The 16,228-nt window shown below is 29.1% G+C and overlaps 4 protein-coding genes across 4 annotated transcripts; 3 read left to right on the top strand and 1 right to left on the bottom strand.

The window, feature by feature from the left end:
- Window positions 1-36: 36 nt before the first annotated feature.
- Window positions 37-4,623, top strand: LOC128960271 (putative phosphoenolpyruvate synthase). The gene is made up of 12 exons (XM_054306346.1): window positions 37-180; window positions 249-342; window positions 397-848; window positions 915-970; window positions 1,029-2,007; window positions 2,075-2,572; window positions 2,656-2,757; window positions 2,828-3,136; window positions 3,207-3,291; window positions 3,384-4,108; window positions 4,193-4,324; window positions 4,387-4,623. Exons 1-12 carry the CDS (start codon window positions 37-39, stop codon window positions 4,621-4,623), a joined length of 3,813 nt encoding a protein of 1,270 aa, XP_054162321.1.
- Window positions 4,624-9,297: 4,674 nt separating this feature from the next.
- Window positions 9,298-11,457, top strand: LOC128958448 (uncharacterized). The gene is made up of 2 exons (XM_054304308.1): window positions 9,298-10,707; window positions 10,774-11,457. The coding sequence occupies exons 1-2, from the start codon at window positions 9,996-9,998 to the stop codon at window positions 11,397-11,399; spliced, it is 1,338 nt and encodes a 445-aa protein (XP_054160283.1). The 5' UTR covers window positions 9,298-9,995; the 3' UTR covers window positions 11,400-11,457.
- A 219-nt stretch (window positions 11,458-11,676) lies between these two features.
- On the bottom strand, window positions 11,677-13,475 carry LOC128958523 (N-lysine methyltransferase SMYD2-A-like). The gene is made up of 2 exons (XM_054304397.1): window positions 13,422-13,475; window positions 11,677-13,319 (listed from the first exon to the last, which is right to left on the bottom strand). The coding sequence occupies exon 2, from the start codon at window positions 13,208-13,210 to the stop codon at window positions 11,813-11,815; it is 1,398 nt and encodes a 465-aa protein (XP_054160372.1). The 5' UTR covers window positions 13,211-13,319; window positions 13,422-13,475; the 3' UTR covers window positions 11,677-11,812.
- Window positions 13,476-14,064: 589 nt separating this feature from the next.
- LOC128960251 (uncharacterized) lies at window positions 14,065-16,143 on the top strand. The gene is made up of 2 exons (XM_054306326.1): window positions 14,065-15,233; window positions 15,301-16,143. The coding sequence occupies exons 1-2, from the start codon at window positions 14,193-14,195 to the stop codon at window positions 16,141-16,143; spliced, it is 1,884 nt and encodes a 627-aa protein (XP_054162301.1). The 5' UTR covers window positions 14,065-14,192.
- Window positions 16,144-16,228: the final 85 nt, after the last annotated feature.

The following is a 16,228-nucleotide window of genomic DNA, read 5'->3' as shown; positions in this document are numbered from 1 at the left end:
TTAAATAATATCAATAAATCATAAAATATATCTATTATGAAGAATACAATTTTATCAGATATTTGCAAACATAAGAGTTTGCATAAGGATTGGATTAATTGTTTTGATATAACATCAGATTTAACAAACTCTGGTATTCTTGCGAGAGACCAGTTATGGCAAACAGAGTTACCAAATAAGGTGACAATAATTTATTTATTTAAATAAATTTTATGTTATAATTATTTTTATCAATAATTAAATATTAGGAAAAAGAGGAAATAATTGTTATTTATGGTGTCAACTCATTTAAATCAATGTTAAATATTAGTTTAAAAACTAAACCAGTCATTGATGAGAAAAGTGAACAAATAATTGCTATACAATATAATTATAAAATATTTATTGATTTGGGAGATAATGATTATTATAAATGCAATGAAACTGGCATTTCATATAACATTTCAAATAAAAATGAATATAAATTTCCGGGTCTTTTGCTGGAAGTGTTGGCACCCTTTCAAAGATGGAGAGTTAAATTCAACGGATTCTTAACCGATAAAAATAACCAAAAATTCTTTATCGAAATGCGTTTGTTTTGGTTTTCAACTTCAGAAGTCTTTGACTACAAATCTAACGGCGATAACAAGTATTTGGCAAAAGAGATGAACGGAATGGGAGTCAAACTGGAAAATATATTTGAGGACAGGTATGTTGTTTGCGGTCAATTAAGAGCCACTTTGAAGATTGACAATGAGATCAATAAAGAACTGTTTCTTTGGGGGACCCGATCTAAAGCTTATTACAAAACATCAGATAATTATTTTGTCAATAATTTTGATAAATATCTATTTTCAGCGTATACTAATGTAAGTAAATTTACTTAATTTTTGATAAATAATTACATAATTTTACTAATTTTAATATATTTCTAGAAAGGAATTGCATTAGAAATTATCAAAATTACGCCAAAACATAATCAAAATAAATGGTAAAAATTTTATTCCAAAAAAATAAATAAAAATAAATTTATAATTGTTTATATTTAGTATGTATTATGGATGGGCACTGGCATCTCATGGATGCATTTATCCAATACAAACATTTATACCTCAAATGTATTTGATTGACAATAACAATCAGAATATCTTTCCATCAAATTTTAAATTACAAATTAATGGCAAAGAAATGATAGTCAATAATTTGATTATTAAAGATAATAATATTATTAATTTAACTATCAATGGTCACAATGGGTTGGGATTTATATTGGAAAATCAGGATATCATAAGTGAAATGATAGCAATTAAGACAAACACCCATTTGTTTCATGTATTTAAAAAAAGACAATCACAAGATTTAGTGTTAAATTTTGAAGACGAAAATGCTATGAATGAAGAGTTGTCGGGTGGAAAGGGATCTTCATTGAGTAAATTGAAAGTATTGAGTAAATTGGATGACAATTGCTTTATAGTACCGAATGGATTCATTGTAACCACAAATGCATATCAATTTCTTTTGAAAGAAAATCCAGATTTAGATAAAGCTATAGAAAGACTTCAAACAATTTCATGGTCTGAGAAAAAAGAGAATTTTCAAGAAGAGTGTCAAAATGTGATGAATAACTTCTTAAAGATAGAGATGCCGTTAGTTATTAAGTCATCCATAAGAGATTCTCTTCAGAAATTACAAACTAATGGTAACACAGATGATATTGTTGTAGCGGTCCGTTCGTCGGCGTGCGGCGAGGATTCAGAGGACATGTCAGCTGCCGGTCAGATGACAACATATTTGGGAATTAAGGGTCTGAACGAAATATGTGAGTCTGTACTTAAGTGTTGGTCCTCTCAGTTCAATATAATTGCTGTGGAATACAAACGAGGATACGGACAGTTGATTAACAGTCCGATGGCTGTTGTGGTCCAAGAGATGGTTGATTGTGATGTCGCAGGTGTTATGTTTACTTGTGATCCAGTGAACGGTACGCCTAATAAAATAATAATTAATGCAAACTATGGAATTGGAGAAGTATTTAGAAATTAAAATCAATAACAAAATTATAATATTATTTAATTATTTAATTAAATTTGAATAGAGTGTTGTATCGGCGGCAGTTAATCCCGATAATATTAGTTTAATAGTTGATATGGAGTTCAATTCATATGACAATCAAAGGTGTATTAAATCAATAAATGATATAATAATTGGCGCTAAAGAGTCTGTTATGAAAATCAAGACAGACTCGGGTGCGGGCATTGAAATTCAAACCAATGATTCAAATGCAAGTAAATGTTGTTTAAGTGACGATCAAATCAAAACTTTAGGTGAAATTGGTCTTAAACTACAATACTATTTTGGGTGCGAACGGGATATTGAATGGGGACTTAAAGATGGCTTATATTATATGTTTCAGTCCCGTCCGGTCACTAATTTGAACGCTTATAATGAGTGGGAACTGACACACGAGTTCGATACGGGACATCTCGATGAGGCCGAGTATAACACTAGAGCTAATTTAGGTGAAGTAATGCCCGGCGCCATCTCGACACTCCATATGACGGCTATATTTCCCGCAATGTGGTTGCAGTTATCAGTTAGCTTTACATTATTTAATTTATTACATGATTACTGATTAATGCTAATAATTAAAACTATAAATATTTGGTTTACTTTAAGGAGCGATATGTAAAGCCATTTGGTATGAAATATAATGCCTATCGGCGCCCATTACAAGCGGTTACCATTCAAAACAATGCCGTTTTCTTCTCATTAAAAGATGTTTGACTTATTTTTAAAAAAATGTTTATTAAATGTTATTAAATAATATTTTCATTTCATTGACAAAAAGGTAGGATTTTTCCAGTTCGCACCGAAACAATACGAGACATTTCTTAATAAAGCGTTAACTTTAGCCGCTTTTGGACATCCAGTTGAAGACGAACAGCTTAGAGAAGACGCTTTTGAAAGGAACGGTATTTTATCGCTTAAAACAAAAATAGCGATACAAAAGTCGGCCCTCAAAAGTCTAACCTCTGGAAAGAAACTCAAAAAATTTATTCAACAAAAACAAGACATAAGTTTTATTAGAGACAAAACTTATAATAACTCATTTGAAATGTTTCGTGTATTTTGTGATAACTTAAACATTATGGCTGAGGTATTGTGTATTAACAGTTAGTTTATGTAATTAATGTTTTAAAATGTTTAACAAAATAATTAATTTTAAGGCTCTTGACATTCATCTGGAAGTGTCTACTAAATCATCGATACATAATTTAATGCTGTTATCAGTTTTATCAAATGGAAATATTGGTAAAATATTTATATATATTAGACACTAAACTTTATAAACTTAAGGAAAAATTTTAAAATTAATTTTATTACTAAATAACTTTACTGTTTAGATGTTACTTCAAATAGTAATCTATACATTGACTTTGCAAACGTATTATCAATGACTGGCAATAGTATAGTCAGTGCTGATGTACCGAAAGCTATAAAACAATTGGCAAAATCTATAAAAGATCCGAAAAAATTTAAAGATATGACACCTGAAGAAGCACTTGAATGGCTTGAAAATAATAACGAAGAGACAGCTGTATTGTATAAACATTTTATGAAAGATTATGGTTTTAGAGGTTATAAAGAATGGGATGTATTATCAAAAACATGGTCTGAAAATATGACATTATTAGTGACAACAATACAAACAATGATTCCGTTTAAAGAAAATTCAAATCAAGAAATACTTCCAACAATCGATGAACACCTCTCTAAGCTTAAGACATCTCTATCAACAAAACAGAAGTGGTTGTTAAAGAAGTGGATTATACCCTACTGTCAGAGCTCTATAGCTCATAGAGAAGAATCCAAACTTATTGACATCAAATGTATTGATAAGTTTCGGCAATTGTTACGTAAAATGGGAGAAATGATGTGTTATAAAGAGGGACGTATACCAGATCCAGAGCTTATATACTTTGTGTCACTACAAGAGTTGAAGATTTTAACTGAAACTCGAGTGCCGAAGATTGTGATGAAAGCCAAACAGAGAAAAAGGATTTATCAAAAACTCGATCAAAATATTTATGAAGAGATGTCCGTTGGACCTGATATTAGACCACGTAATGTGAGTTTCAATAAATCAAATATTTTTATTTATTATATAAATTGTTATGAGTATACATACTATAATATTAAATATATAAAATAGCTTATAGATAAAAATGATTTACTTCAAAATTTGAATCCGAAAGCTAAAATACCGGGTACTCCGGTTTGTACGGGAAGTATAACAGCCAAAGCATGTGTAGCCAAGTGTTTTGATGACGCAAAAAATATTCAGGTATTTATTAATATAATTATTATACTATAATAACTATTAATTGCATATATTGTGATGTAAAGCCGGGAGATATACTGGTTACTTATTGTACTGATATTGGTTGGAGTCCTTATCTACCAATGATAAGTGGTATTATCACCGAAATTGGTGGACTAGTATCACACGGAGCTGTCATTGCCCGAGAATATGGTATACCCTGTTTAGTTGGCGTCAAAAATGCCTGTTATATCATACCCAATGGACACACTGTACTTCTCGATGCAGATAACGGACACATTGTCCTAATAAATGAATACTAATAATAGTAATATTCATATCCTTTATTTATATATATATATATCTCTGTTTTGTATATTATTTGATAATTACTAACACTAACTTTGATACATATTTTAATTATATTTTTATTAAAGATTAGTGTATTTGTATTCTAGTATATCATATTTAACAATTGCATTACTAACAGATATTCATGAATTAGTGAATCATTAGTTTATGTTTAATTATTTTTACATACTTAGCATAAATTCTTTATATCATTATTTTATAATTATTATTTTTAAAATTTTTATCCAACTAATACAAAAAATAAACTACAGTTAATATTTTTTTGTTGTTGAAATTATTGTCTATTTATGAAAATATAAAATAAAATAATTTATTAGAGAGTTATATCAATATTTTATTTAATTGTTAATTAAATCTATAAAATAAATTCTAGAGCATAAATAGTAAGTATAAAATCTATATTATAGATTCTATAATAATAATTATTAAATAATTATTAAATAATTATTAAATAATAATAATACAGTATTTTTATTAAATGAATGTATAATTATGTGATATTTTGTGACTCGAGATGGAAGTCATACTGTTTTGTATTAATTATAGCAAAATATTTGCGCAGATTTAAAAAAAGTCAATATTTCGTTTAATATCGTTAAAATCAGTAGCGTTTATATCACTTATCGGAATTGAAATTTATGGAAAATATATTAACTATGAATTATTTATACGGGTTATAAACACACTGAAAAAAGTCATAATAAATGCAAATTATGTTACAAAAGCAAACACTAGTATAACTACTAATACTGTACAATAAATTCAAATATTTCAATATACTGTATATTATATGCTATATTATTTTTATAAAATATAACATATGTTTCTCATTAAACATATTAATATTTAGTACAGTATAATATTGTTTGTTTATATTTTATCGACAAAATATCATAAAAAATAATATTTCAATTGCATAATACATACTAATAAAAAGCTTATCATATAAATAGGATGACTTTATAAACATAAATATTGATAAAATAATTGATAATCAATGTTATATATCGAGCAATATTGTGAATATTTGTCACATAAAACTATAGCTTATAGGGTATCACTATTTATATTTAAGTATAATTTATAGCTTATTTGAATTGAACAAGTGAATTTTTATAGCTATTAAATATTTGATTAGATCCATGAAATATACATTATATAAACTAATAATACTATATATTATTAAATAGTAAAAAATACTACCCATTAAATAAGCACATATGTGATCACATTTGCTAAATCTCTGGTAAATATGTAAAATACTATTTACAATACAGTAATATCATATAATACTACAGTACATGATTGTATTGTACAGTACTGTATATGTAATACACTGTATTAAATACAGTACTTAAATACTGTAAACTTAGTTTCAGATAAAATGAGATTTCTTTATTTCAATTAAATATAATTATAATTAAATTTATTTAATAATTTATTATAAAAAATATAAAATATAATAACTAATATAATTAATTCAAAAAAATCAATATTTTATTCGGTCCCCATTGGCCGCAATACACTTTTGAAGTCGGGAATTCATGCTCCCGACTAATGACTAAGTGTTTGGGAGCCTCTCTATCCCAAATATCCTGGATTTTGTCCATCCAGTTTTCAGTGGTGCGTTGGGTTTCCTTTTCCAACGCATCCTTCATTAATCGCCATAAGTTTTCTATGGGATTTAAGTCGGGAGAGTTGGGTGGCCAGTCCAGCACCTCTTGACCCTGTTTCGCAAAGTATTCCTTTGTGGACCGGGCCGTATGAGGAGGTGCATTGTCTTGTTGGAAGACAAATCCTTCCGGATATAAGACATCTATTGTGGCCAAGTTTTCATCTAAGATATCTTGATATCTTTCGGCCGTTATTGTACCTCTGGCCATGCCAAGTGTTGACGTCCCACGAGCACTGATGCCTCCCCATACCATTATTGCAGGGCCGTGTTTTGGGACTTGTTTTTCGGGTCTTTTTCGCGCCCACATCTTGACTTTGTGGCGGTAGAGTTGGAAGTAACTCTCGTCCGTTAATAGGACATTGAGCCAGTCCCGCCCGAGGTTGGCCTGACACCACTCTAAGCGTTTTTGCTTATGGAGTGGTGTCAATTTGGTAACGGGTTTCGGTAGCCATTTAAGAAGCCCGGATCGTTTTAATGACCTCCAAATTGTTACCCGAGAGACCGACGGACTTCCTCTTCTGGCCATTACACCCGCAAGTCCCGATGAACTTTTCTTCGGGTGATTTAAGGCCAATTGAGTGAGTCGACGTCGGTCATTGGGTGTCAAAATTGGAGATCTACCGGTTCCGGGCCTCCGTTGGACACCTTCCCCTGTTTCCAACCTCTTCATTACCCGATATACCGTTGCCCGGGATGCACCCGAGGCATCCATAAGGTATTTCGGGTCCCGGTGGCCTTGGTTCCATAGCCACTCGAGTGTCTTCCGGCGGGTGATGTTTATCTTCATAGGGGTGACTTTCTTCGTGTTTGCCATTATAATTTAAAAACAAACATAGACATATGGCATACTATTTAAAAGCTCACATTTAAGAGAATCTAATGGTAAGCTATAAATTATGTTTTGTTTTTATTTTTAAAAGTTATAAATGAAAGTTAGTATTTATGTTTTTTCTCATTTTATCTGAACTAATGTTTATATTGCATTAAATATTGTATAATAATTTTATAAATTATGTAAGTTATATTGAAACAGTCTAATAATAAAATTTTAATAACAAAGTTAAATGTAATATGTTTACGTCAAACAAATAATAGATAAATAAATATTTATTAATAAGTTAATTTCATGTTTAGTTAGTTATTATTATGTTTCATTAAATTTAAGTTTATTATCATGATCAATAAAAAAAATCTCAAAAGAAAATTATTTAATAAATATTATAATAAATGTAATTAACTAATAAAACTGTGTTTTGAATTATAATTCACATATCAATCAACAATAAGATTGCTAAAAATGTGATAATATATTCCCAATGGATATGAATCTATGGTATTATAATTTACTATAATTTTACAAATTACTAATGTATAATACAGCTGTATTATACTGTATTATAAATGTTAATGCTTTTAATGTTAGGTTTTTATTAATGCAATTAATATAAATGCAATATAGGCTATATTATACTGTATAGCTAATACATACTATAATTTATAATTTAATAAGTAAACATAAGAGAATAATTAACATATTATTTTAACTTATTTTCAATTTTAAAATGTTTATTATTATGCATATGTATATTGCTCTATAAATTAAGCAGCCTAGACCAATTTATATTAAAAATTATTATAAATTAATAATAAATAATAATAATATTTAGTAAACAATATTTTATGAGATTTTTCAAGAATTTAATGTTTAATTATACTGTAATATATCAATATGTAGTTTATTTTATAGTATATTATTATTATTATTATTATTATAGATTAAAAAATATGGTCAAAATATTTTTTAATATATTTTAAGATATCTACTAAAATAACCATAATATCTAAAAATAATTATTTGTTGATATTTAAAGACTGAAGCAAATAATTATTAAATAAATTATAATACAGAATATATTTAAATGTTAGGTTATTATTACAGGTTTATTATCAAATTCACATATATCTCAAATAATTTATTTAAGGTAACAAAACTTAAAATTAGAAATACAATATACAATATATAATATGAAGATATTGTATATAATATCTTGAATAATAACAATTACAACAACAGATATGTAAAAGTCTCTAACAATCAGAAATAAATAATAAATGTTATCATAAGTATTGAAAATATAATTATTAGTATTTATTATCATTGAATTGATATGGTTAAAAATATATAATAACATCATAAAATTCTAAAATAAAAATTGAATTAAACGATAATAAAAATCACATATTAAAATAATAAAATAAATTATAAAAAAATAGCAATTGTAAATTACAATTTTTATTATAAGGATTATATTCAATAAATAAAATATTTTTTTTTGTTTCAAATAATTATTCAAATAATTTCAAATAATATTTACTAATGTGTAAATTATAATAAATTACAAAATATTATATTTTGTGTAAACTGACAACTGTGTGGACACAGTTTAACATTAATATTTTAACGTCTTATTAATTAATTATAATTATTAATAATTTCAATAATTAATTTTCAATAATTAATTTTCAATTATCAAATTTAATTTATGTAAATATTCTGTAATGCTTATATATTAGTTAAATAGTCAAATTATTTTTTAATATAAAATAGTTTTTCATATAATAAAAAATAAATATATTTTAAATAGCTGTTATAATTGAAAAATATATAATGAGATTTTATTAATAACAAATATAGATATAGATAAGTTATTTCAAAATATAACTGTACATGTAGTTTATTATTTTAATAATAAAAAAGTAATAGTGATTAAAATAGCACATAACGCTATTTGATAAGATTGCAGATAATAAATATATTATATTTAATAATATTAAATGTTATTTAAATTGATATACTAACTCAATATTTTGAAATAGTTTAATAATAACTTGTGTTTTATATCACACATAAATGAAATTATCTATGAATTTAATTAAGTTTTGCTTTTATTTTATGACACAAACAATTTTATGCTATAATAAAATAAATAATTAAGTTAATAATAATTAAGCTGAAAATCTTATGGTTTTTGTTGTTGTTATTTTCAGTGATATAACAGTGGTTTTAATGATTTCTTGTGAATGTATGTCTCAACCACATTGATGGTAATGGTTTTGAATACAATGATAATGTTATATAACTTATTGTATATTACATACAATAGGGCACAGATTGTATGGCATTTTCAAAGTGACTTTTGCTGTTAAATACCGCAAAAGCAATACATAATTCTGTAGACTTTATACAGTAGACGTTTGTGTGTATAATATAATAAACTCTGTCATTGGGAGAGATTTCATCGCACATACAGAATATATGGGATATTGAATGTGCTGTTAGATAGTGGATATCCAGTCCTATGGCATAACTGTTTCGTATAATAGTTGTACTAAAAAAAGGTGATCGATATTTGAGTGAAACTTCAACATAGAAAGCGATATTCATTCATATATATAGAGTATATATAACAGAGTGACACAATAATACTGTAATTTAATATAATATTATCGATAGTCAACTGATTATTGAAGCAATAATGGGAACAAAAATAAGTGTCGATTAAAATTAATCATTAATTAAGTTAATGAGTTGTTTTTAACAACAGAGAATCCAATGAATTTATGCATTGATGTCATGCAGTATTAGTAATGAATTCATTGAATTCATTAACCGATTCACTGATGGATACATTAAGTCACATCGTTAAGGGCTCTGTGGAGCTGATCCGACACCCAAAACACATCACCGATTTGGATGAGCATAGCTTTCATCATATGCTTCGATACTTACCGCTAACCGATGTCTTCGTGTGCCGTCAAGTGAGTCGTTTCTTCCTAAGACAAGCCGACAGTTTTCTTGAGAATTGTCATCATTTAACTTACGGCTGTCGACTAAATGGTGTTCACATCTCTAATGGAGAGTATGTGTTCAATGGACAGGTGTTTGATTATGTAGTGTCTAAAATGCCAAACATTCGGGTCATGAAGTTTGCTAAATGTCCTGAAATGCGGTTTGCTTTGGCCACCACTAACTATGATATTATCTTTACACTAACCAATCACTTGGTTATGTTGAATGAACTTCATATAACAAGATGTCGAGCACTGGACATGAAGTCTATCAAACTGTTAGTTGATTGGTTCCCTAATATGACACACCTAACGGTTTCTGTATATAATGAGACTTCGCTAGAGATAATAACCAAAGGATTGGCAAATCTTAAATATTTTAATTTAGACGACTCTGTTCTCGATAATTATGGCAATCATTTGCAATTGTTAGGCCTTAAGATACACACATTTATTGCCGCTGCTGATCATAACAACCACAAAACCTCAATAATTGATGGACTATTAAATGGTAAGTCTGGAAGAATTACTGATATATTATTTTCTATATTTTATATTTTAATTTCACAAAACTAAGGTAATGGTCGCGACTTACAAGTGCTGGATCTGCGAATCAAAGTATTTGATTGCGACCAACAATTGTTTGACAGAATTGGCAAAGAATTTTCAGAACTGACTTCACTGAAGATAGTTTTGCAGAGCCGTCGGACTGTCAGAAACAATGCACTGTTGGCTGGTTTGAGTCAATTAACTCATTTGAAACAATTACATATTGAAGAAACCAAAAGATACAAAAATTTTCACTCAGTTTTTGATGACAACTCAATTCTGATTGTAATTAAAAATTGTCGACAACTGGAAAGCCTATCATTAATTAGTGGCGGCAAACATGAGTTATTAACGGGTGATATCAATGACATCGATGCCAACGAAAGAAATAAAAGTGCTTTATATAAGTCATTGTCAGACATGTCTTTGTCACAGTTGGACGAGTTGTTGCCACATCTTAAACAACTTTGTCTCAAAAACCTGGATATAACTGATCGCACACTGGAGTCACTCGAAAGACTGTCCAAATTGCGGTCCTTACGTTTGGACACATTGCCAGGCCTTACCTTCGATGGCGTACAAGATTTTATGGCTAATGCCACTCAAATCAATCGTCTCGAAGTTGTCAACTGTCTTAAGCCACAATTTATCTGAAATTATTAATTTATTATAACTTATAAAAATACAGTATATTTTAATAATAACCATATAATTTATAATAAATTTATATATTACAGCTAATAGTTAACGATTAACATCTATGATGTTTTAATATTAATAATTTAATGTTTTAGAGTGTGTGACAAAATATTTATTTATTTTTATTTATTATTCAAAAATTATATAAAATACAGATATTGTAATTGTATTATAATATATTGTATTTCATTGATAAAATTTACATTTCTCTTAAAGAGAAGTTTTAAGCAAAATGCAATTAATGAGCAATCAATCAATAATTTGTTGATTTCTATATCGTTTTAGTTATAATTTGTTTACCACAGCATAAAATTTATATATATACACAGTATATATGACTAAAAACTATGTGCTATATATACCGTAGACTAAAGGAAAAAATGTTGATATATTAAATCAAAGTTATTGTAAAAAATAAAGCATAAAATAACAAGTATTATAGAATATATAGTGTACTTCTTGAGCGCCGAAATTGGTTTCGACTTAAGAGTTTGCAGCATATGGTCGGTGTCCGACTCCAAGTCTAGAAGTGTTATGTGACGGACGACACACACTTTACGGTAGATCTTGTGGTCGACACCGTGAGTGATGCTTACGTTTTTCAAAACAAATGCAACAAATTCTCGATTAATGGCCGCAGTTTTGGTCTCAATCACATTCAAAAGTATCAGTTTTAAGTATTTTACTAAATATAAACTTTTTTGTGGATAAAAATCTGGAAAAATATTGTCATAATAAGGCACTAACTCATCGGCAATGGATATCAACTCCGCTATACTGGATGTCAATCCATTCTTTACATTCATAAGAGTAAAAAACTTGTGACCAAAATCGTTGTTTAGTTTGTGAAACAAACTGTAATCTATATTTGAGTCACTAGTGTTGTTCCGACACTTAAGACAATCGCATATAACGTGAAAAGATTTAAGCATTTTTTGTCGAACCGAAGTATCATTTGCCAAATCAATGTAAGAAATAAATATTTCATCGTTTGGTTTAATCGGTTTGATTGCTCGCACCTGAAGACGTGTACCATAACTCACGTAACAAGCGTTCGGTTCGCACGAGTGGTTCAATGAAGCGGATTCAATGAACAGACCATAAGCACACTCTTCATTATCAAAGTCTAACACATCTATAGTCAAGACATTGCTCCAGACTTTGAGAAATAGTTGCCAAAGAGTATACAAATCAAAATGTATTTTACATTCATTGAATGTCTCGACTAATGACTTGAATTGAATCAAAGCTTTATCTTTCATAGAAATGTTTTCATCTAAGTCTTCATCACTCACTGCTTCGATGACTTCACTTAAAATCTCATTAAGTTGTGTCTCATCCGATCCAAAGAGAAACAAGTCTTTGTCGAAGTCATTGTTCACTTTAAGGTCGTTAAGTGATAAATATTGTCCGTTAGGCAGTGGATACTGTTTGTCAACTATATCGCGATTGTCTTGTATTGCAAGCCATAAGCGAATCATCAATTTTTCGGCCGATTTAATGGTTGGACTATAGGCTAGTGTCGGACATTCAAGTCTATGATAATCCCAATCGTTGTGTTGACAGATCTGATTGCAATATAATTGTTGCTCACAATCACTGCATGACATCAGCGATGGTCGAGCTGTTAGACAATAGTCACAAATTCGGCCCTTCATTTGGTCGGCCACCACATAAACCAGTGGCCTAACAGTCATAATAACGTCTCCCCGTCGGTAATGTTTAAGTGATTTCATTGTGTCGATCTGTTTGTCTAACAAAGCCATCCAACAGTTTGTTTGTATTGTGTTTTCAATCTTCACGCGACTAACAGATGACAATCATGTGGTATACCATCACCAGTGGTGTCAACAAAACAGATAATCATATCGTTATCTAATAATAATAATAATATAAACAATTTTAACAAAAAATATTAAAAGTAAACAAATGTATTGAATAACAAAATATCATTTCATGTTTTTATTAATCACTTACTTATAGTAAACACTATTTAGACCATTGAATCAAATGTTTATTTAAATACTATTAATATTTAAATGACTAATATTTTTATAAATAATGTCATCAATTGATTGCACAATAATTAAATAAATTATAATAATAACAGTATTTAAGTACTCATATACACTATACTATACTTTTAATAACTTTATAATTAATTTATATAAATATTGTAATTAAGTTATAAAACTAATTAGTTAATTAAAAATTTGTAATAAAAACTTAGTTAAACGTTAAATTAATCAAATTGATAATATTAGTCATTAATAACTATAAAATTATTTAAATTATTTAACGATATAAATAACAAAATGACAAACAATTATGACTATAGTATATCACATAAACAATACATTAGTTGTATAAATAGTTATAAATATTTTGAAATATAATAAAACTTATTTAACAAATTAAAAAATATATAATATATTGTATAATAACTATAATTTATAGGTAAATGTATTACTGGTATAATAATAATAATATTGTATTAATAATTAATTTAAAGTTTTGTATATTAATATTTTACAATAAATAACGTAATAATATATAAACAGTGAAACCATATGATTGTATGAATAGATAAATATAATTATTGGACGTAATTGATAGTTATATGATATAAAATGTCATATGATTTGTTTGAAAACATTTGAACAAATTATTTGAATTGAAAACGTATTGTAAATCCAATTGTATTACTAATGAGTGTCCGTACGGTTGATATGTCACACATCCGACTCAATGGCCAACACATACACCGCTCCCAACTTCTTGAACGTCTTCGAGAGTGTTTCGTCACTCAATCAGACATATAATCTCTTTGACTACACAGCGCTTCCCGACTATAACGGTGCCGGACTGTTAAGCGCCAATAGTGCGGCCAAACACAACAAATTGGCCGACTTTTATGCCCGACATCCGTCACTACCGTTTTATGTGGACAAACATCGCCAACTGTACGGCGATCGCGAGGTTAACACTGATTGTCTCGTGAAATGTGAGCTCAACAGCAACCAGAAGATGTTGTTGTGGTCAGTGAGAGATGAGATCAATGGTCTGTCACTTGTGACAGACAGCGATGACAGACATGTTTTAGCAGCGGACGAGTCAACTGACTGTAAGCCGTTTCGCCAGTGGACTGACCGCTGGTCTACTCTCTATCGCTTTAAATACTTATCAAAGCAACCAATCATTGATCTAAATGTTAATGAATCGGGCGATAAAATACAGTCACTGTCGAGGACTAGAGTCTGTATATTCAAGTTTAACGATCGGTCCTCTGGTTGTGATGACAGTAACGAAACAAATCTCTATCTTAAGAAAATTTCATCTCTAAAATCGAGAAATTTAAACCAAAACTGTTTATTCAGTTATTGTCACCGAAATGATATGTTAGACAATCAATTGCTTTTGTCATATAAAAACTGGAATGTCATACATTGCTATGACATAGAAGTAGGAAAAGTAATCGATACCTATGATGACCAAACATTTGGTGGTCGCCAACCTATATCTAGCGGTGATCAACAAACCGGTCTTCAATGGGATTCTTCTAATAATCATCAATTTTTCTATGGCGAAGACAATCGTCTACTGTATTGCGATTCACGACTTCCCGGTAGTCCAGTTGTCACTGTTTTCAATAATATCGGCGATTATAAAACGTTTCACGTCTGGGAACTGATGACCAAATTCAGTCAATCCCAACTGAATCCAAATCAACAGTTTGTCGCAACCGATTGTCACCTATTTGTGGTTGACTGGCGAAATCCGAAACGCAGTGTACAATACTTGAATGTTATTAATTTTATTGATTGTAAAAAATTAATCATTTATTTCTTAATTACAGTTACTTCAGATGCGACACATGAAGAAATCGATGATCAATAATATAAAATCAGTGATTATTGAAAAAGGCGATCACAAACGGGAACTATTAATTGCGTCCAACAGTTATAACAATTTATTGTTTTCATTTGAATCCGTAAAAGAAATGACTAATCCGTCATCCCTTCACTTACCACTGTTGGTCAGCGATCCACAGGATATAAGTTTTCCTGATTTTCGCAAATATTTCTTACGCGGCGTCGAACTCGTTGACAGCCCCGACAAATCTGGGTTTTCAGTGTCACTGCTGACACAATTTGGAGACATTTTTATGCAAGACTTTGACTGGGATTTTAGCGAACCTGTCGTCGATAGTAACGGTGATTCTCACTATCGAGACCGGTCTATGAGGTCATCGCCAGGTCTATTATCTACTCCATTTGATCCCCAGACTAATGACTACTTAGAAGTGATTAAGAAGCTATTGATTAATTTGAAATTTGATAAAAACATTGATTTTGAAAATTTCAAGATATGTCCCAATGAAGGACAACGTGTTTGTGAACTATTCCAAAGTGAGTGTCAATGCAGAGACACAACTGTTACCGTTGGCAACACAAATCGGAAGAAACCCGAGCGAGTGGTCAGTGCGACGACATCGGGTGCGACATTAGGTGAACGATCCGATCAAATAGCAAAACTTGAAATAAACAGCATTTTGAATGATAAGTCGAGATTAGAGTCCAAAACTGACAAATACTCCAAACGTATACTAAATCAATGGTTTAATTTAAACAATAATTCAGACAATGATGTATATGTCTATGCATTAAATGGACAAAAGATTAATATCAGTAATATATGATTAAAGTACTAATTAATTATTGATTAATGTTTAATAAATAGTAATATTATACAATATAAATGTTTTTCAATTTGTTGTTTATAAC

The sequence above is a fragment of the Oppia nitens genome, unplaced genomic scaffold (assembly GCF_028296485.1).
Source record: "Oppia nitens isolate AA-2021 unplaced genomic scaffold, nextdenovo-longstitch-racon4-pilon3 scaffold13_pilon_pilon_pilon, whole genome shotgun sequence".
NCBI lineage: Eukaryota > Metazoa > Arthropoda > Arachnida > Sarcoptiformes > Oppiidae > Oppia > Oppia nitens.
This window is presented reverse-complemented; position numbering and strand designations above follow the sequence as displayed.

Bases quoted from the DNA above. Each gene is read 5' to 3' on its own strand.
- LOC128958523 (XM_054304397.1), bottom strand. From the start codon at position 13,210: ATGGCTTTGTTAGACAAACAGATCGACACAATGAAATCACTTAAACAT.
- LOC128958448 (XM_054304308.1), top strand. From the start codon at position 9,996: ATGAATTCATTGAATTCATTAACCGATTCACTGATGGATACATTAAGT. The intron at 10,708-10,773 runs GTAAGTCTGGAA...CACAAAACTAAG, and splicing joins AATTGATGGACTATTAAATG to GTAATGGTCGCGACTTACAA.
- LOC128960251 (XM_054306326.1), top strand. From the start codon at position 14,193: ATGGCCAACACATACACCGCTCCCAACTTCTTGAACGTCTTCGAGAGT. The intron at 15,234-15,300 runs GTACAATACTTG...TCTTAATTACAG, and splicing joins GGCGAAATCCGAAACGCAGT to TTACTTCAGATGCGACACAT.
- LOC128960271 (XM_054306346.1), top strand. From the start codon at position 37: ATGAAGAATACAATTTTATCAGATATTTGCAAACATAAGAGTTTGCAT. The intron at 2,758-2,827 runs GTTTGACTTATT...ATTGACAAAAAG, and splicing joins TTTTCTTCTCATTAAAAGAT to GTAGGATTTTTCCAGTTCGC. The intron at 4,109-4,192 runs GTGAGTTTCAAT...TATATAAAATAG, and splicing joins CTGATATTAGACCACGTAAT to CTTATAGATAAAAATGATTT.